The following is a 22,097-nucleotide window of genomic DNA, read 5'->3' as shown; positions in this document are numbered from 1 at the left end:
ATCAAAGGCTATTGTGATACTAAGCTCTATAGTTAGTATAGGTATGGGTATATAGAATTTAATTAAAAGTAGAGAGTGGTGTATGTATGGATGCTGGGTTTTCATTTGGAGGGGTTGAACTTGATGGACTTTGTCTTTTTTCAACCCAAATTAACTATGTAACTATAAGCTGCCACTACAGAAAGTATGGGGAATGGAGTGATGCTGAACTTTGGGAGAGGGAGGAGAGACCTGGATAAATAAAGGCAAAGTTGGTCTGAAAAGTGACAGGGAGGTAATGCTGATGGAGGAAGGGCAGGAGGGCTTGATTTGGCTGATTTGATCAACTTCAAAGTAGAGAGCAGCACGTGTGACTTTCAGAGAATAGGAGATCTGCCAGTACAGATCCTAGAGGGGGTTACACTGAAGAGGGAAGGGGTTTGCATTGTCTTATCTGTTTGGAACAGTTCAGGAGAGAGCAGCACAGTGTGCGTGTTTCATATGTGGGAAGATCGTACACAGTTCCATGACAATTGATCATTCGTTTTGACTCTAGTTACCACTCCCAGCAATACAGCAAGTTACCTAGATTCTTCATTCTGTCTTAGTGCAGTAAGTGAAGTAAATTGTTGATTGACAGTTAGGTCTAATACATACTTTGAGTGGTACATTGTTAACCTAGGTGCTAACTTTTTAAAAATAACTGGCTCTGATGGAAATCCTGTTTCTCCGTGTGCAGGGTGTTTGCCAGAGTCATTTTGTTAACTTTTGTTTGTGCTGGAGTTGGTTATTTGAAGCATTCAAAATCTGACCCAGACTTAGCATGAAGAGTTACAGGGTTGGAGAGTAAGATACTGAAGATTAAGAAGATAGAATTCTGCACTAAAATCCATTTTTCAAAAGAACAAACAGATTTTTTTATATTCAATTTTGAATACTGACATGGGGTTTAGACATATTGTAAATTTCCCAGCTGCCTCCAGTCATGTGACTTGTGCTCTGATAAACTTCAATCACTCTTTACTGCTGTACTGCAAGTTGGAGTGATATCACCCCCTCCCTCCCCCCCAGCAGCCCAACAATAGAACAATGGGAAGGTAACGAGATAGCAGCTGCCTAACACAAGATAACAGCTCCCTGGAAGATCTAAGAACAGCACTTAAGAGTAAACGCAAGTCCCGCTGAGACACATTCTTAGCCTGTCAGAAAGTAATTCCATCCTAAATTGCAGGCACAAGTCACATGACTGGGGCAGCTGGGAAACTGACAAAATGTCTAGCCCCATGTCAGATTTCAAAATTGAATATAAATATAATATAAATATCTGTTTACTCTTTTCAGAAATGGAGTTCAGTGCAGAATTCTGCTGGAGCAGCACTATTAACTGATGTGCTTTGGAAAAAACATGTTTTTCCAAGACAGTATCCCTTTAATTATTTCTTAAACAGCACAGAATTTTTTATTGATTGTATTTAGAACGTGTCTTATTTCACTGAGATTAAGCTTATATTACATTTTTATTTTCATGATTGCTCCCCTGTAAGGTTACCAGTGATCCTCAGGTTGGTGGTTTGATTCCAACTCGATCACCATCTGCCTTTTTCCCCGGGTGCATAAATAATGCTACCCTGGCCAATAAAAATAATGCTCGATGCCAATGAGATTAGAAAGATTGATGAAAGATAAAAATATAGGAAGGCCCGTATTTTTTCCCAGCAAGTTGGCAACCCAAACCCTTGCATTTGCATGGGCATCTGCAAATAGGGACAAGGGGGGCACTAACCACCCTCCTGAAATTTTGCATACCTCAGAGCTCACAACCCTCTGTCCCAGATCGTTGTTGCCCTGCTTGTCCTTGGTTCTTCTCAGCTTCCTGTTTCTAGGGGAAAAAAAAATCTTGGATATTTTACAGGTGCCAGGCAGAGACAAGCACTTTGGTGCCTGAGCAAGTGTAGGTGAGGGAATACGTTCAGTCCATCCATTTCTGTATTCATGTTACTGGAATGTCTGGAGTTAATGGAGTGCACATTGGCCATTTTTTAGTGATCTCACTGGCTTGTTTGGGGTCAAAGTGTGCTTATTGGCTATTTCTACTGCGATTATACTGGCATGTCTATGATTAATATGCAGATTATTCATTTTCCATAGTAAATATACTGGTTCCTCTGTGATTAAAATTTTTTTTTATTACTAAAGCTCATAAAGTCACTCACAACTTACATAATTGTATAACTAGGAGGGTTGTTTAAGTAGAGAGTAAAAATTAAGAAAATTTGCCGTGAGCAGCGCTGCAAACATTTTTGACTACGTGCACTTTGTGAACACACCCTTAAAGGGTTCACATTTCAAACACTTTTTCAGTTCAGTTGTTTTCAGATTGTTCCCCAGAAATAAAGACTTTTTTCAATTACTTTCCATTATTTATTTTTTACTGTTTTTCCAAAATCTAAGTTTAAATTGAATGCCCCTGTCTCTGGTGTTTGAGTCGGACAGCTCAGTAATTCAGGTGCAGACTCTAAACTGTTACAATTTTTTCTCAGCAGAATCTCTGGAATATTATAAAAGCTAATGAAACCTAGGGATTCTGCTCAGCAGGGAAAAAAATAAATCAACTAAATGTATCAATTTAGAACAGTTTACAGGGTCGACAACCCCCCTCCCCAGAGCTGTTTTAGAAGGTGAAAATTGACACTTTACACTTCAATATTAGGAAAACGGGCACTCGTAGAAAATAGAAAGTCATTAGAAAAAGTCATTTCTGGTGATCTATCTGAAAACGGATGGTTGCAGGTAAAACTTAGTCCCTTTGTAAAATGTATAATGAAGCAATATAATTTGTAATGAATCAGATGAAAATTGAGCGTAGGACTGGCCAGATATGGGATGACTTTGACGTAGTTGGCCAGCTTAAATATATTGCAATATATGGACAAACAATCCCTGTTTTGTTTAAAGGGTAAGGCATTTTTCAATAGCAGTATGAACAAAATGTCTCTGTCTTAAATATATTGATAATGGGTTGAGTGCAGAGGACTCTTGTAGTTGTCTATGTGTATTTTGTGGTCACAGCCTCATTGCACCCCCGCCTAATGGTTTTTAAAAATTAGTGGTGAGCACAACTTTCCCTTGTTTGTTATGATCGATCTGAAAACAACTAGTTGTTTGAAGGCGAACAACCCCTTGAAATACCACAATCAATCTGCCAAAACATATTCACACACCAGTATAATTACTACAGAAAATGGATAACAAGATGGATAACAAGCATATTAACCCCAGACAGGCCAGCATTATCATTAAATAAAACAGATAATGGGCATTTTAACTCCAGATGTACCAGTATCATTACTATGGAAAGTGGACAATCTGCATGTTAACCCGAGATGTGCCAGTAAAATTGCAACAGAAAATGAATGATCAGCTTATTAACCCGAGATGTGTCAGTATGATTGCTACAATACAATTATGACTTTATGGACGTTAATAATACAAACTTGCCACCTAGTTATTGTATACAGGCTTAGTCTTAGAAAAACAGGTTATTTTTGCTTGATGACTTTGCACATGACTTTCTGTGGACACCTATGTACCCAAGTGCTTCAATATAAAAAAGTACATGTACCCCAAAAGGTTAAGGGCAGATTGTAACAGACAGATAAGTAAAGTAAACAGCAGTATCATGGGACATTGTCATTTCTTGTCTGGTAGGAAAACAGTTGGCAAAAAACCCACTATCTGTGCATTTAGGCTAAGGCCACACTAGGCGATAGCGCCGCGATTTGACTCGCGGCGACTTTTCGCCGCGTCTTTTAAGCCGCAATCGCTGGGGAAACTTTTGCGCTGGCGTCTATGGGGAATCCAGCGTAAAAACACACGCGACGATCTTTTTTCTATTGTCGCTCGAAATCGCCTAGCGAGGCAATTTCGAGCGACAGTAGAGAAAAGATCGCCGCGTGTGTTTTTACGCTGGCGATTTTTCGCGATTCCCCATAGACGCCAGCGCAAAAGTTTCCCCAGCGATTGCGGCTTAAAAGTCGCGGCGAAAAGTCGCCGCGAGTCAAATCGCGGCGCTATCGCCTAGTGTGGCCTTAGCCTAAGCCTTAAAGGACATGTCAACCCCCACATCAAGAATTTATTCAGTAAAAAGCCTAATTACATTCTTCACATACCGAGTATTCCAGTCCTTCAAAAGCAATTCACTAAGAAGCTTAGTTGATTTAAGCTTCCTGCTTCTTTCCTCCACGATCTGCCTCTCTCCCCCCTCCCTTCTGAATGAGCGCTGCTGTTTGGCGATATGCATATGCGCACTTTATCTCAAACAATCTAGCACATGCGCGATAGAGGGGAATCGGCTTCAGCTAAAACTTTCAGCCGCGTCATCAGTGACCTGGATACACGCCTATCAATTCTATCCACCAATCAAAAAAATAGCACTTGTGGTTGCTATACCGACTTCAGACTTGTAAGCTTGAACTCTCTGCTCCCCCTGCTCCTAGTAAATATTTCTTCTGCTGACTGCAGCGAGGGAGAGAGCAGAGAATTTAACTATTTCACTGCCTTTTACAACCAGGATAACCATGTAAGTGCAGCAATGCACAATACAACCAGGAAGCGTGCGACCCGGAAAAAATGGCCGCCGGGTAAATGCTTGCATCGATCGAGAAAGAACGCAGTGGTGCAGGGAGCAGGAGGGGAATTTCGAGGCGAAAGTAATGCGGTTCGGGTGGAGTTAAGGTAACCTATATAGGCATGCCAATACTGAAAAAAAGGTTGACATGTCCTTTAAAGTTTATTATTTATTCAGACTTTGGTGACCACATGAACACAAAGGTGCCTATTGTAAAGTCTCCTTTAAAATCTCTTAAAAAAAGCTGCATTCTGAAAAGGGGTATTGAATTACAAGACCCCAGAGGTCTCATATCTACAGTACATAGGAGAATCACTACCTTATTCATTTTTTCTGTAAATAAGAAATAGTTAACAGAATTCATAGAAAATTATATACATGCATATACATTTATATAGCTGTGTAATTAAATCAATTTCTGTGAGTATTTGGTCAAACTGTTCATCAATACTGGTTTGGTTTGTTTCTGCATTCTAACACCTTCAATTTTCTTTGGAAAGTTCAAAATGTATCAAACATTATTTGCGTTAACTTCGTTAATATGATATACAGAGTGATATTCTGAGATAATTTGCAATTGGGTTTCAGTTTTTATTATCAGTGTTTTTTGAAATATTTAGCCTTTTATTCAGCAGCTCTCCAGTTTGCAATTCCAGCGATCTGGTTGCCAAGGTCCAAATTACCCTAGCAACCATGCATTGATTTGAATAAGAGACTGAAATATGAATAGGAGAGGGCCTGAATAGAAAGATGAGTAATACAAAGTCAGTGACCCCCTATTTGAAAGCTGGACAGTCAGAAGAAGAAGGCAAATAATTAAACTATAATAATAAAGACCAATTGAAAAGTTGTTTAGATTTGGCCATTCTATAACATACTAAAAGTTAACTTTAAGATGAACCACTCCTTTAATACAGAAAGAAATATATATTTTATTATAGAAATATTTTTCAAACACCTTGTTTTTGTTTTAATGATAACATTTTCTTCTTATTTTAGTATATTGATATTCTGCATTTCGGGGTCCCATGAACAACATTTGGCTTTGAAAACTATGAGAGTGGAAATTATATATGATACCGTAGAAATATCAGTTTTCCTACAATACCTAAATATCGGCCAACATTTACAAATCAACATGACTGACTCCACCAGAAGCTAACATCATTTGTTGTGTTTTGCTGGGAAACGCTGTTATATGCAGTGTGAGTTTATAAAGCAGTTTAGGTAATCTTCACATCTTCAAATAAGAAACCTAAAAAAAAAAAAAAGTATCATGGAGTGTTACATTTTAAAAAAAATCTGTTTATTTTACAACATTCTGTTTTAATAAAATGTACATGGCTTGGCTAAAAGTATAGAATAGCTTTTAGAATAGGTCTTCCAAACACTTTCTAAAGATTAATAATAGGAAACAATATGTTATCCAGAATGCTCAGAACCTGGGGTTTTCCGGATAATAGATATTTCTATAATTTGGATCTTCATACCTTAAGTCTACTAGAAGATCATTTAAACAGTAATTAACTCCCAATAGGCTGGTTTTGTCTTCAGTAAAGATGAATTATATCTAAGTTTAGATCAAGTACAAGGTACTGTTTTATCAGACTTCTGTATAAGACACCATCAGTTTAATACAATCTTGTTCCCCGACATAGTATACTTGCCCCACTCCACTAGAAAGTTGTACAGCCACAGATCTGAAAGTACTCCTAGGTGATTTCTCATATTTACAAATACATAATCTTGCACCATTTAACAGTTTTGAATACAAAGCTGACACATTGCATTCAACCTCTTAATAGAGACATTGCTTAAAATTCTCACTTAAGACATGCATAAATAAAATAACACCAGTATATAAACTAGGGATGCACCAAATCCACTATTTGGGTTTCGGCCAAATCCCTGAATCCTTGGTAAAAGATTTGGCGGAATTCCGCACCAAATCCTAATTTGCATATGCAAATTAGGGGCAGGAAATGAAAGTGAAAAAAATTCTTCTTTTGTGACGAAAAGTCACGTGATTTCCCTACTCACCCCTAATTTACATATACGGATTCGGTTTGGCCAGTCACAAGGAATACTGGCCTCAACAAGCAACATGGAACGGCAAACAGTTAAACTCTAAGCATTATAATAAAAAAGGAGCTGATTATGCACCTTAAATTATTACCTTCCATGGCTGAGTAATACATTTCTACTTTCACATCTCATAAAGAAGCAATAGTTATTTTTTTACCATGGTGTATTTTTATATAACAAATAAAGGGGTGCAGACACGAACTCTTTAAAGAAGGTGGTCTAAACTTAATTGCAGGTGCAGGAAAATCCTCTTATCAGCCATGTGTTAGTGACCTTGGCATTTTGTTTTTATCTAACATACGGTGCAGTTTTAGCTTCCCAGTATTATACTCTTATCAAACTTCTGAAGGGAAAATATAACTTCTGTTCAGTTATTCTATGGTAGAAAGTGAAAGTGGCATTTAATGCTTCCAGCTCCAGTTGCAGGAACCCAGAACATGGAGCCAGGTTTTCAAAAATCAGCTGGAAGTATTCTCCTGCATTCATTGGGCCACTGGCCCTAGAAAAATGGGAATATTTTTTTGAGTGATGTTGCTTTAAGAATACAAATGTATAATTGCCGAGTACAGCTCTAAGTAACACTTTATACTATTTTAATACTGCAATTTGTACCGGTTGTCCAGCAAAAGTATATTTAAGCAACAGTGGAGTTTATGGCACTATTGCTGATGCTACAACCACCCTCTATACCAGTGATCCCCAACCAGTAGCTCGTGAGCAACATGTTGCTCTCCAACCCCTTGGATGTTGCTCCCAGTGGCCTCAAAGTAGGAGCTTATTTTTAAATTCCTGGCTTGAAGGCAAGTTTTGGCTGCTTAAAAACCAGGTGCATTGGCAAACAGAGCCTCAATGTAGGTTGACAATCCACATAGGCGATACCAAATGTACCAAATGGCCAATCACAATACTTATTTGGCACCCCAAGAACATTTTTCATGCTTGTGTTGCTCCCCAACTTCTTTTTCTTCTAAATGTTGCTCATGGGTTCAAAAGGTTGGGGACCCCTGCTCTATACTATCTAAAATACTAATTATATCTGGCACATACTTCCCCAACCAACACACTATTTTTCCTATACTTACTGTAGACCAGACTTGCTATGTTAAAATGCACTGGCTGTAACAGGTTCACTATATCTCAAACAGAGACCGCCTAGCACGTACAAATACGTATTTACTATCTGTCCCATCCAGTGGCTTCTTTGTGCCTTCCACCACACAGGAAGGCATGAAAAGATTATTTTCTATGGGGTCCTGGTCCAACACTTTAGTGTTGTGCTGCAAATACAAATTTCGTATACTAAGGGAGGGCAGATTCTTCCATAGAACTAGAAATTCAGCAATTATGCCGTCTATGAAAATGTATGAAATGCATAAGGCTGCATGCACAAACAGAAAATAAAAACATACATTGTTGTTTGGTCAAGAACTATGTTTGTATAACTGGTATTTTAACTGTTTAGAGTCCAGGCTCCATGAGTTCAGTGGGGACCTTTTTTCTCTGCTCATTAGAGGTTAATTGCGTGTAACCCAGTTGCACCCTTGAAAGAAAACCCTCTTTCTAAACATGTTTAACCCTTTAAGTGGCAGCAGAATTTACCATGTTATTTGCACTCAATTTCCATAAATCAGCACACACCACTCAAATCAATAGAGGCCTGTTGCTTACCAAAATGTTATAATTCAAAGATAGAAAGCTGTGTGGACCGAAATGCGTAGATATGTGGTTGGAGGAATAAAAGTCTTTTTACTATTTATGGAGATCCTGCCGTGAGTGCTTTCTATCTGTGAAGTGTGTGTGTGTGTGTGTGTGTGTGTGTGTGTGTGTGTGTGTGTGTGGTGTGTGTGTGTGTGTGTGTGTGTGTGTGTGTGTGTGTGTGTGTGTGTGTGTGTGTGTGTGTGTGTGTGTGTGTGTGTGTGTGTGTGTGTGTGTGTGTGTGTGTGTGTGTGTGTGTGTCAACTCACCGTCACGAATCCTGCAGGCTCCGTGTTGGAGAAAAGACAAAAAAGATACAAAGGGGAAAAGATGGTGTACTTTTCTATGTAATACAATTTGCGGGGAGGTAGAGGTGACACGGCCGATGCAGGGCAGTGGAGAAGGACTGTTGTACGCTGGTTTAGTTCTCCTTTAAAGCTGAACCACCCTTTATGGAGAATTCCCTCCCATTCAGTTTAACGGACGAACCAGACAGATTAGTGGTGAAACCACTCCATAAACATTTTCAGCAAGTCCAGTTGCATTAGGACTATCACAAGGAGATCTTTTACTGTAAAGTATTTACAGTGCTTTAAATTAACAGTTCAGTGTAAAAATAAAAACTGGGTAAATGGATAGAAAAAAAATGTTTCTAATATAGTTAGTTAGCCAAAATGTAATCTATAAAGACTGGAGTGACTGGATGTCTAACATCATAGCCAGAACACTACTTCCTGCTTTTCAGGAGTAAGTCAGCGACTTAAATGAGGGCCACATGGGAAATAACTATTCAGTAAGTTTGCAATTGATCCTCAGCATGCAGCTCAGATTCAAAAGCAAACCGTTATGACCCATGTGACCCTCCCTCAAATCACTGATTGGTTACTGCCTGGTAACCAATCAATGAAAACCAAGTGAACTGCAAAGCAAGAAGTAGCTATCTGGCTATTATGTAAGACATCCAGTCTCTCCAGACTTTATACATTACATTTTTGCCTAACTAACTATATTAGAAACATTTTTTTATTGTGCACAGCCTTTCTATTTACCCAGTTTTTATCTTTGTACTGAACAATTCCTTTAATGGATGGCAAAGAACATATGCAAACTACACCCATGTATCTGAAGGTGCTTAATATCAGTAGGCATCAGACTGGAACTCAAATGAACTTTGGCGTGACACTTAGTAGTATAACCTGCATGCTTAACTCTGAACCTTACTTTGCTATTGGTTTTCATTTGATTTTACATGTTTACATATTATTATACTTGTACGCAGGCAAGTGCATAAATAGAGATTTCATAAACAGGTAATATATTACAATTTCATATTATATACGGATATTACCTGCCAGTTATTCATGAAGCGCAGGGAGTTAGGCAAGGATGTATTGTTGAGTGACAGCAGCAGGATAAGTTCCAAGCATGTGTTTAGAGGGAATGTTAATGGATGAGCACCAGTATCATTCATCCACTTATCAGCAAGCCTATTGGTGAAAAAGAAATTAGCAGATGCAATATATGGAATATGTGGAAACAATAAAAGGGACAATATTATGCCCCTTTATAAAACTTGAGTTCAATAACTTGTGCCTGTTGTTGCTTGAGCTAAATATGAAAATTGCAGCTTCCCCATGTTTTATTCTTGCAGTTAGATAATTACAGATACAGGTAATCCACCTCTATAATGGACTCATGTTAACAAAAACAGTTACAACAAAGGGAGATGGGAGGAGATTGTACTGGAGGAATTTATACACAGTATAGGCACCTTTGGTGGGGTGGTTCTCAAGCTCCTCCATAATTGATTTATAATAGATTTTAGACTTATTCTCTGAATCCGGTGGCTGGCTGGCTGGGGGAAGGGTGAGAGGTATAAGGCAGACTGTATTGTGTCTCAAGTGGAAGTGAGGTCAGATGGCTGGAAGTGATGTCAATAACACCAGTGAGCATGGAGGGGCTTTTCGGTCTGGTGCCTAGGCTGAGGATCTAATTGGCTGCCTTGCAAGAACTAAACACGGAGTAGTTTCCGTTTTTCTACTTGAAAGTCCGTTTACTCCCACTCTGCTCGCATCCCCAGTAAACTTAGGTGGCCAAAGTGTGTTTTGTTCCTGCTTATCTAAACTTGTGTCTTTCTCAGGCTGGTTCTGGCTGCTGATAATTCCTGGTAACATTAATGCAGGCGTTAACTGTATCAATAAGATCAGACAGTAGAATATAACAATAGTCATAATATATGATAGGGTATTAGATTAATGAATAGTATACTTTGCAATATAAAATAAGATGTTAGACGATATATAATATGTAGTAGGGTGTAAAAATAAGATATGATTCTTAAAACCAAGATTTACTTACATTTTAAGTAAATTAAGTTTCAAAAGATAAAGTAAAAAAACAAAAAAGATGTTAGAGGATGCCATATGATAAAACAGGTTAAGTAATAAGATGTTAGAGGCTATCATAAGATAATTTGATCAAATAAACATGAAATGATAGAATTAGGATTTATTGTTTAGTATAAATTAGTGGGATACGTAGATGAAGCATAGTTTGCTCCAGGAATGATTTTTTTCATTGAGTTGTGTCCGGTGGGATTTTTGCCTTCCCCTGGATCATAAATTAGTATAAATCAGGTTAGGACAGTAGATAGTATAATAGGAAAAAATAAGATGGTTTGAGTAGGTTAGGGAGAGCCTACCTTGACGTGGTGGCAGGCTTGATATGTTTTAGCCAAATCTAGTCAAAAGGGGTTATTCACCTTCCAAAACTTTTTTCAGTTTTGGTGTTTTTAGATAGTACACAAGCTATAATGATCTTTTTCCATTGCTTTCTATTTTTATTTTTGACAGTTGTTCTAAAATTGAAAATTAAAGGAGACATTTTATGTTATATACATCTTAAAAGCAGTGGCATAACTACTGGGGCCCGCCGTAGCTACGATTAAACATATAACAAGCAGAACATGAGGGGGTTTTCACACGAGAGAATGCCTGGAGGTCAGGAGATGTCTGATTGTGTGAGTGGGGGGATGAGTCATGTTTATTCATGCCAAGAAAAATCTCAGTTTAAAATAGGTAAGGGCACTTGCTCAAAGTACACAAGTTTTTTTTTGCCATGCCTACTTTTTTTGTCACAGGATATCTGTGATTGTTAATGAAGGTGCTTGGATCATCTATGATTAGCCAACACACATGCTTTACTACTGATGCAAAGTTTTTTTATTTTTCTTTTTTTTTAAAAAAAGCAAATCCAATGAAATAATGTTATACAAAAGACAAATCCGGCTCTGTGTGTTTACTTAATTGTCATAAACACGACAAAGGTGCGGGTTTCGATTCAAATATTAAAAGCTTAATGCAGACTTAGCCCCGCTCACCGTGAACAACAGTTGGTCCGGGTGCACATGCCCCGGACCCCACTCTTCAATCTGAACACCGGGCTCTTCCCGTCCGCTAAACAAATGTTGTAAGTAAATCTTTGGAATCTTACCCTGCACGGTAGGTGACCCGGGTGCAGCCAGCCCCGAGTCCGTCACTAGGAAGGAACGCCAAAAGTCCAACAATCGATGTGCAGGCCGCGCACTCCTGGGTATGAATACAGATCGCTCGACTCCAAATTGTTTAAAAGGTAAATACTTTATTTAAGACATACAATCAAGTAACTATGGCGTCTGAGGTCTGACGCGTTTCGTGACAAAGCACTTCCTCAGAGACCTCATTTCCTGTCACATTACACCGAGTTTAAATCCCCCCCACACACCTGAACATTAATTAAGACATTAAAACATTCTTTCTTTTACTCACTAAAAAGTCGCGTTAGTTGTATATAAAACAAATATTGGAAGTAGGGATAATCCTATAAATAAGTTCATTGATTGATATAATATATAAACATAGACCATATAATATATATTTCATATCTTAGATAATTACAGTACTTCATTAATGTGACATTCAATTTATTTTAATCCATAATTTAGAAAAATAATTTGATATAATAACTGCTATTTGGAGACGTATAAGTGAAAAATCTTATAACCATTTTATCTTTACTTGTTCACAAAGCGATCATGCAACAATGTATAAATATGTTATCACTAGACATACACAGTGTAACTATATAAAGCAAGTAATTAACATTAAAAGTAACAACTGATGTCAAAGACTGAATTTAGCCCTTCAGGTTGTCTGGTGTGTAATTGAAATATCCATTTAATTTCCGTTTTTAAAACTTTAGCTTGTAAATCACCACCTCTAGGGCCCAAATTCACTCTTTCTATTCCCTGCACTGACATCCATTTAATATTTCCACCATTGCACTCCCTAAAATGTCTTGCCACGGGAGTATTTGCTTTTTCTGATTTAATATCATTGATGTGCTCACGTATTCTGTTCTTTAGATTTCTGATCGTGCAGCCTACATACTGTTTGCAGCATTTTAGACAAGTTATTAGGTATACTACTGATTTGGTATTACAGTTAATATAACTCCTAATTTGATATGTCTCTTTCGTTACATTACAAATGAAAGATTCGGATACCTGAACCACCTCACAAGTGACACATCTCTTTGCTCCACATCTGAACATTCCGACACTATCCAGCCATGTATAAGATCTAATTTCCTTATTGTACAGACTAGGTGCTAATTTCATACCCAATGTAGGAGCCCTCCTTGCCACCACCTGGATACCTGGCTCTAAAAGTTGCTTAAATGTTGGGTCCCCATATAGTATGGGTAAATGTCTATTTAGAATATGTTTGATCCTATTGAATTGCATACTGTATCTCGTACTCATTACTATTTTTCTCTCCCTTTCATCTTTCTTTTTTTGTATGTCTTTTCTCATAATTTTTCCATCTTTACCAAACTGATCTTCTATCCCCCATTGATTTGTTCCACCCTTACTTTTAATTAGATTCTTCCTATCAAGTTCCAATGCAAAAAGGAAAGCCTTCTGTAAATTTTCAAATTTGTATCCTTTGCATAGAAACTTATCCCTTAGTAGGCAAGACTCCTCAATGTACTTCTCCACTGTACTACAGTTTCTGCGTAATCGCAGGAACTGTCCCCTAGGTATACCATCATTGAAATGTCGTGGATGACAGGAGTCTGCCCTCAAAAGGGAGTTCCCTGCAAAAGGCTTAACATAAACTGTTGTCAGAATCCCACCATTTTCCTCACTGATCAAAAGATCTAGAAAGGCAATCTCCTTCTTATTGTAATTGTAGGTAAATTGTAAATTCAAAGTCTCATCGTTTAAGCTGTTGATGAACTCCCCAAAAAGGGCTCCGCCTTCTGCCCATACAAACAGAAGGTCGTCAATATAACGACGGTAAGTGACAACATGCTGGAGGAGTGGGTGGTCCCCTCCAAGGACGTGGGTCTCCTCCCACCAACCCATGTATAAATTAGCATAGGTTGGTGCGAAGCGTGCCCCCATGGCCGTCCCACGTCTCTGGAGGTAAAACACACCCCCAAACATGAAAAAATTATGTGTAAGAAGGTACCATAAGGCCTCCAGGATAAAATGTTTAATATCCTCCGAGTAGCTGCTATATCTGTTAAGATGGTATTCTATTGCTATCATACCCTTTTCATGGGGGATGCTGGAGTATAGGGACGTAACATCCGCTGTGCCCCAGCCATAGGAGTGATCCCATTCCAAATTTTCCAATAGTGTAAGTACATCTTTTGTATCCTTAAGATAGGAATGCAGCCGTTTCACCAGAGGCTGGAGTAACAGATCTAGCAACTCAGACAGACCTTCATTAAGCGACGAGACTCCAGATATAATGGGCCTGCCCTTTGGTGGAAGTATACCTTTGTGTACCTTAGGTAGATGATAGAAGATGGGAGTCTGCGGTGTCTTAGGTACCACAGTATCCCATGTTCCATCCGTAACCAGGCCCAGTTGTTTTCCATAGTTTGCAATTCTCACCAGTTCTTTTTTAAAATTGAAGACTGGATTAAAACTTAATAGTTGATATGTATCAGTATCACTTAACTGCCTCATTGCTTCCTTTTCATAGTCAATAGTATTCATAACCACAGTAAGTCCCCCTTTATCAGCCTGCTTAATAGTGATTGTTTTGTTAGTACTTAATTCATTGAGTGCCCTCTTCTGTTCAATCGTGAGATTCCCTGACTTAGACTGTTGTCTTTTGCTATTTGTGCTTAAATCAATTAATTCCTTTTCTATCACATCCTGAAAGATATCAACTAAATTTCCCCGACTATTTACAGGATAGAATTCAGATTTCCTCCCCATTTTTCTATTAATCACCTGTGTGTTCGTTCCCACTGGGTTATATGGTAATTCACCGCTTTCCCGCATCAAGGCCTCAAGGTTGTGGGCAGCGCGTTGTTCAAACAGTAGCGGTGACTTATCATAATCAACCGAAAATTCCCCTGTCGTGATATCCACCCTCGTGTGTGCGGAGTTCTCACTGTGATCATTACCCTCTATGTGTCCTCCCATATTCTCTGTGTTTAATTCCAATTGTAAAAAATGTTTACGTAATACCAATTTCCTTACGAATTTACTAACATCCAACAATGTATCTAGAACATCAAAGTCACATGTGGGGCTAAATGATAAACCCTTCTCCAAGAGTGATATTTGTGCATTTGTCAAAGTAATGTCCGATAAATTTAATACATTACAGCCCGCTTTTTGTCCATACGATCCCTCAGTGTGTACTTCCGATCGTCCAGTCTTCTTTCCTCTGTTTCCTCTCCTCGTCGCTCCTTGTCCTGTCGCTTGTAGCCCGGATTTTGCAGTCCCTGTTCCCCGTGGTTTTTCTCCCCGTTTTTTGACTTGTATCCGCTATTCGATCTCTCCCCATTTTTCGGAGTACTTTGTCTTCCCCCAGAGAAGACATCCATAGCTCTTTGGTTCCTTTGCTCCTGTGTACTGCGAAGGGAAGAAGAAGACAACGAGGAAACAGCCGACTGATCGAAGCTTGTATCAGTATATTCGGTATCGTCATTTGAGAAGCTTACACGTTTTTTATCATTCCATTCAAATGGCTTCAATATAGATTTAACTCGTTTCCTGTGTAGCGGTTTAATATATTTAACATATACTCTGCCTTCCTCATAATCACCGCTATCACGGTTGAATTTGGATGTTTTAGCTAGAACAATTTTGGTTTCTATGTCCGCTAACTTAGTTCTAATATCATGCTCCCATTTTTCAAATTTATTATGTTCCCCACTAATGCCTGCTACAGGTGTTTTGAAGCGTTCTTGGGCCTCCTGAATATCCGTGTTTAATTTATCTAGCGTCTCCTGATTATGTTCCACCAGCAGCTGCATTAGTTTCAGCGAGCAACATGTTAAAGTGTCATTCCATTTTTTTATAAACATTTCATCTTTAATTTCATATGCTGGGAACTTTTTAATCCGTAACCCCCTAGGGATCATTTCTTTCGATATATATTTTTCTAAAGACATCATGTCCCACCAGATTTTAAGTTCTTTAATCATTAGTTTTTCCAATTTCCAGTTCTAGCTAAAACATCCAAATTCAACCGTGATAGCGGTGATTATGAGGAAGGCAGAGTATATGTTAAATATATTAAACCGCTACACAGGAAACGAGTTAAATCTATATTGAAGCCATTTGAATGGAATGATAAAAAACGTGTAAGCTTCTCAAATGACGATACCGAATATACTGATACAAGCTTCGATCAGTCGGCTGTTTCCTCGTTGTCTTCTTCTTCCCTTCGCAGTACACAGGAGCAAAGGAACCAAAGAGCTATGGATGTCTTCTCTGGGGGAAGACAAAGTACTCCGAAAAATGGGGAGAGATCGAATAGCGGATACAAGTCAAAAAACGGGGAGAAAAACCACGGGGAACAGGGACTGCAAAATCCGGGCTACAAGCGACAGGACAAGGAGCGACGAGGAGAGGAAACAGAGGAAAGAAGACTGGACGATCGGAAGTACACACTGAGGGATCGTATGGACAAAAAGCGGGCTGTAATGTATTAAATTTATCGGACATTACTTTGACAAATGCACAAATATCACTCTTGGAGAAGGGTTTATCATTTAGCCCCACATGTGACTTTGATGTTCTAGATACATTGTTGGATGTTAGTAAATTCGTAAGGAAATTGGTATTACGTAAACATTTTTTACAATTGGAATTAAACACAGAGAATATGGGAGGACACATAGAGGGTAATGATCACAGTGAGAACTCCGCACACACGAGGGTGGATATCACGACAGGGGAATTTTCGGTTGATTATGATAAGTCACCGCTACTGTTTGAACAACGCGCTGCCCACAACCTTGAGGCCTTGATGCGGGAAAGCGGTGAATTACCATATAACCCAGTGGGAACGAACACACAGGTGATTAATAGAAAAATGGGGAGGAAATCTGAATTCTATCCTGTAAATAGTCGGGGAAATTTAGTTGATATCTTTCAGGATGTGATAGAAAAGGAATTAATTGATTTAAGCACAAATAGCAAAAGACAACAGTCTAAGTCAGGGAATCTCACGATTGAACAGAAGAGGGCACTCAATGAATTAAGTACTAACAAAACAATCACTATTAAGCAGGCTGATAAAGGGGGACTTACTGTGGTTATGAATACTATTGACTATGAAAAGGAAGCAATGAGGCAGTTAAGTGATACTGATACATATCAACTATTAAGTTTTAATCCAGTCTTCAATTTTAAAAAAGAACTGGTGAGAATTGCAAACTATGGAAAACAACTGGGCCTGGTTACGGATGGAACATGGGATACTGTGGTACCTAAGACACCGCAGACTCCCATCTTCTATCATCTACCTAAGGTACACAAAGGTATACTTCCACCAAAGGGCAGGCCCATTATATCTGGAGTCTCGTCGCTTAATGAAGGTCTGTCTGAGTTGCTAGATCTGTTACTCCAGCCTCTGGTGAAACGGCTGCATTCCTATCTTAAGGATACAAAAGATGTACTTACACTATTGGAAAATTTGGAATGGGATCACTCCTATGGCTGGGGCACAGCGGATGTTACGTCCCTATACTCCAGCATCCCCCATGAAAAGGGTATGATAGCAATAGAATACCATCTTAACAGATATAGCAGCTACTCGGAGGATATTAAACATTTTATCCTGGAGGCCTTATGGTACCTTCTTACACATAATTTTTTCATGTTTGGGGGTGTGTTTTACCTCCAGAGACGTGGGACGGCCATGGGGGCACGCTTCGCACCAACCTATGCTAATTTATACATGGGTTGGTGGGAGGAGACCCACGTCCTTGGAGGGGACCACCCACTCCTCCAGCATGTTGTCACTTACCGTCGTTATATTGACGACCTTCTGTTTGTATGGGCAGAAGGCGGAGCCCTTTTTGGGGAGTTCATCAACAGCTTAAACGATGAGACTTTGAATTTACAATTTACCTACAATTACAATAAGAAGGAGATTGCCTTTCTAGACCTTTTGATCAGTGAGGAAAATGGTGGGATTCTGACAACAGTTTATGTTAAGCCTTTTGCAGGGAACTCCCTTTTGAGGGCAGACTCCTGTCATCCACGACATTTCAATGATGGTATACCTAGGGGACAGTTCCTGCGATTACGCAGAAACTGTAGTACAGTGGAGAAGTACATTGAGGAGTCTTGCCTACTAAGGGATAAGTTTCTATGCAAAGGATACAAATTTGAAAATTTACAGAAGGCTTTCCTTTTTGCATTGGAACTTGATAGGAAGAATCTAATTAAAAGTAAGGGTGGAACAAATCAATGGGGGATAGAAGATCAGTTTGGTAAAGATGGAAAATTATGAGAAAAGACATACAAAAAAAGAAAGATGAAAGGGAGAGAAAAATAGTAATGAGTACGAGATACAGTATGCAATTCAATAGGATCAAACATATTCTAAATAGACATTTACCCATACTATATGGGGACCCAACATTTAAGCAACTTTTAGAGCCAGGTATCCAGGTGGTGGCAAGGAGGGCTCCTACATTGGGTATGAAATTAGCACCTAGTCTGTACAATAAGGAAATTAGATCTTATACATGGCTGGATAGTGTCGGAATGTTCAGATGTGGAGCAAAGAGATGTGTCACTTGTGAGGTGGTTCAGGTATCCGAATCTTTCATTTGTAATGTAACGAAAGAGACATATCAAATTAGGAGTTATATTAACTGTAATACCAAATCAGTAGTATACCTAATAACTTGTCTAAAATGCTGCAAACAGTATGTAGGCTGCACGATCAGAAATCTAAAGAACAGAATACGTGAGCACATCAATGATATTAAATCAGAAAAAGCAAATACTCCCGTGGCAAGACATTTTAGGGAGTGCAATGGTGGAAATATTAAATGGATGTCAGTGCAGGGAATAGAAAGAGTGAATTTGGGCCCTAGAGGTGGTGATTTACAAGCTAAAGTTTTAAAAACGGAAATTAAATGGATATTTCAATTACACACCAGACAACCTGAAGGGCTAAATTCAGTCTTTGACATCAGTTGTTACTTTTAATGTTAATTACTTGCTTTATATAGTTACACTGTGTATGTCTAGTGATAACATATTTATACATTGTTGCATGATCGCTTTGTGAACAAGTAAAGATAAAATGGTTATAAGATTTTTCACTTATACGTCTCCAAATAGCAGTTATTATATCAAATTATTTTTCTAAATTATGGATTAAAATAAATTGAATGTCACATTAATGAAGTACTGTAATTATCTAAGATATGAAATATATATTATATGGTCTATGTTTATATATTATATCAATCAATGAACTTATTTATAGGATTATCCCTACTTCCAATATTTGTTTTATATACAACTAACGCGACTTTTTAGTGAGTAAAAGAAAGAATGTTTTAATGTCTTAATTAATGTTCAGGTGTGTGGGGGGGATTTAAACTCGGTGTAATGTGACAGGAAATGAGGTCTCTGAGGAAGTGCTTTGTCACGAAACGCGTCAGACCTCAGACGCCATAGTTACTTGATTGTATGTCTTAAATAAAGTATTTACCTTTTAAACAATTTGGAGTCGAGCGATCTGTATTCATACCCAGGAGTGCGCGGCCTGCACATCGATTGTTGGACCAATGAAATAATGGAATCACTTACTGTTTGTTCCTGTTTTCCGAGCAAGGTAGGAAGAGTACCCGCATAGCATTTCTTGCCTCTAGGGCTCTTGAAGAAGCCATGACATTATTGTCAGAAAAGAAACAATTATTCTGAGTCCCTGGCTTTCTTGGTGATTCCACCAATAATGTATCCGTATTCAAAAGCCAAAGCTAAAGAGGGCAGGACAAAAAAAAAAAAAAAAAAAAAGAGGTAATTAATACACAGCCAAGAGCTTAATGAGCTTTAAAGGAACAGTAACACACACACACACACATTAAAGTATTTTAAAGTATAATGTATTGTTTCCCTGCACTGGTAAAACTGGCATGTATGCTACAGAAACACTACTATAATTTATATAAACAAGCTGCTGTGTAGCAATGGGGGCCGCCATTCACAGGATAAACAGTAAATAACAGGATAAGTTCTGAAGAATAAACATTATATACTACAGAGCTTATCTGTTGTGCATCCTATGTTATAGAACATGCATCATTTAAGAACTTGGTGCATGGGGTAAAGTTCATGCAAATCATCTTGTTTTTACCCAATATGCAGTGTTTTTTACCAGAATTCAACAGTAAAAGCAGCTGTGTTAACCTGTGTCCTTCACAAATTTGTGCGATGCAAGTTGTGGAATACATTTTCAGAGTGGGATTGGCTTCATATCCAGTGCGTCAACAACACCAATAACATCCAATTTTCTTGGTACAAGATAGTAGGACCTATTGACACAACCCATTAGTAAAACCCTATATAGCTAACTCCATATCTGGGCTGGCAATATTTCCAGGTTTCCATTTTAGCAGTAAGCAAACGTATACACAACTTGTTCTTCAGGCTACTTCCCAGTAACAACACCTTAAAGGAGAACTATCGTGAAAATGAAAATTTAGTATAAGCTTCCTCATACTGAAGTAAAAAACTTTCTAAAGACAATTAAAAATTCTGCACTGTTTATGCAATAATTAAGAATTCTATGGTTTCATTATACATTCTATAAAAGGGACGAATACGTTTTACCTGCAACTTACTAGCTGCTAGTAAGTAAGCTGCTAGTAAGTTGCAGGTAAAACGTATTCGTCCCTTTTATAAAATGTATAATGAAACCATAGAATTCTTAATGAATCAAATGAAAATTGAGCATAGGACTGGCCAGATATGGGATGACTTTGACGTAGTTGGCCAGCTTAAAAATATTGCAATATATGGACAAACAATCCCTGTTTTGTTTAAAGGGTAAGGCATTTTTCAGTAGCAGTACGCACAAAATGTCTATGTCTTAAATATATTGATAATGGGTTGAGTGCAGAGGACTCTTGTATTTGACTATATGTATTTTGTGGTCACAGCCTCATTGCACCCCCGCCTAATGTTTTTTAAAAAATAGTGGTGAGCACAACTTTCCCTTGTTTGTTGTAGTTTATACAGGAGCAGTGACCAGCTCCATGTTGTAGCTCCCACCCTTCCCAGCTATAGTCAGGTGATCCCACTGGTGTCTAATAAAAGGGCAGCCAAGTATGGAGGTTTACTTTGAAAGCAGCTAGTAAGTTGCAGGTAAAACCAAGTCCCTTTGTAAAATGTATAATGAAGCAACAGAATTCTTAATGAATCAGATAAAATTGAGCATAGGACTGGCCAGATATGGGATGACTTTGACGTAGTTGGCCAGCTTAAATATATTGCAATATATGGACAAACAATCCCTGTTTTGTTTAAAGGGTAAGTCATTTTTCAGTAGCAGTATGCACAAAATGTCGCTGTCTTAAATATATTGATAATGGGTTGAGTGCAGAGGACTCTTGTATTTGTCTATATGTATTTTGTGGTCACACCCTCATTGCACCCCCGCCTAATGATTTTAAAAACTAGTGGTGAGCACAACTTTCCCTTGTTTGTTATAGTTCTACAAGAGCAGTGACCAGCTCCATGTTGTAGCTCCCACCCCCTCCAACTATAGTCAGGTGATCCCACTGGTGTCTAATAAAAGGGCAGCCAAGTTTGGGAGTTTTACTTTGAAAGCAGCTAGTAAGTTGCAGGTAAAACGTATTCGTCCCTTTTATAAAATGTATAATGAAACCATAGAATTCTTAATGAATCTAATGAAAATTGAGCATAGGACTGGCCAGATATGGGATGACTTTGATGTAGTTGGCCAGCTTAAAAATATTGCAATATATGGACAAACAATCCCTGTTTTGTTTAAAGGGTAAGGCATTATTCAGTAGCAGTATGCACAAAATGTCTGTCTTAAATATATTGATAATGGGTTGAGTGCAGAGGAATCTTGTATTTGTCTATATGTATTTTGTGGTCACACCCTCATTGCACCCCCGCCTAATGATTTTAAAAACTAGTGGTGAGCACAACTTTCCCTTGTTTGTTATAGTTCTACAAGAGCAGTGACCAGCTCCATGTTGTAGCTCCCACCCCCTCCAACTATAGTCAGGTGATCCCACTGGTGTCTAATAAAAGGGCAGCCAAGTTTGGGAGTTTTACTTTGAAAGCAGCTAGTAAGTTGCAGGTAAAACGTATTCGTCCCTTTTATAAAATGTATAATGAAACCATAGAATTCTTAATGAA

General features: G+C 38.4%; 1 protein-coding gene across 1 annotated transcript in view; it reads right to left on the bottom strand.

Moving 5' to 3' along the window:
* Positions 1–5,518: 5,518 nt before the first annotated feature.
* The window catches only part of ube3d.S (ubiquitin protein ligase E3D S homeolog), a 30,478-nt gene continuing 13,899 nt past the window's right edge, over positions 5,519–22,097 (bottom strand). The window contains 3 exon segments of the mRNA NM_001095252.1: positions 5,519–5,861; positions 9,735–9,873; positions 19,515–19,684. Coding sequence (NP_001088721.1) covers positions 5,841–5,861; positions 9,735–9,873; positions 19,515–19,684 — 330 coding nt within the window. The 3' untranslated portion in view covers positions 5,519–5,840.

This window comes from Xenopus laevis, chromosome 5S (genome assembly GCF_017654675.1).
Source record: "Xenopus laevis strain J_2021 chromosome 5S, Xenopus_laevis_v10.1, whole genome shotgun sequence".
NCBI classification, from domain to species: domain Eukaryota; kingdom Metazoa; phylum Chordata; class Amphibia; order Anura; family Pipidae; genus Xenopus; species Xenopus laevis.
Note: the sequence above shows the minus strand (reverse complement) of the source record. Positions and strands in the feature narration are given on the sequence as shown.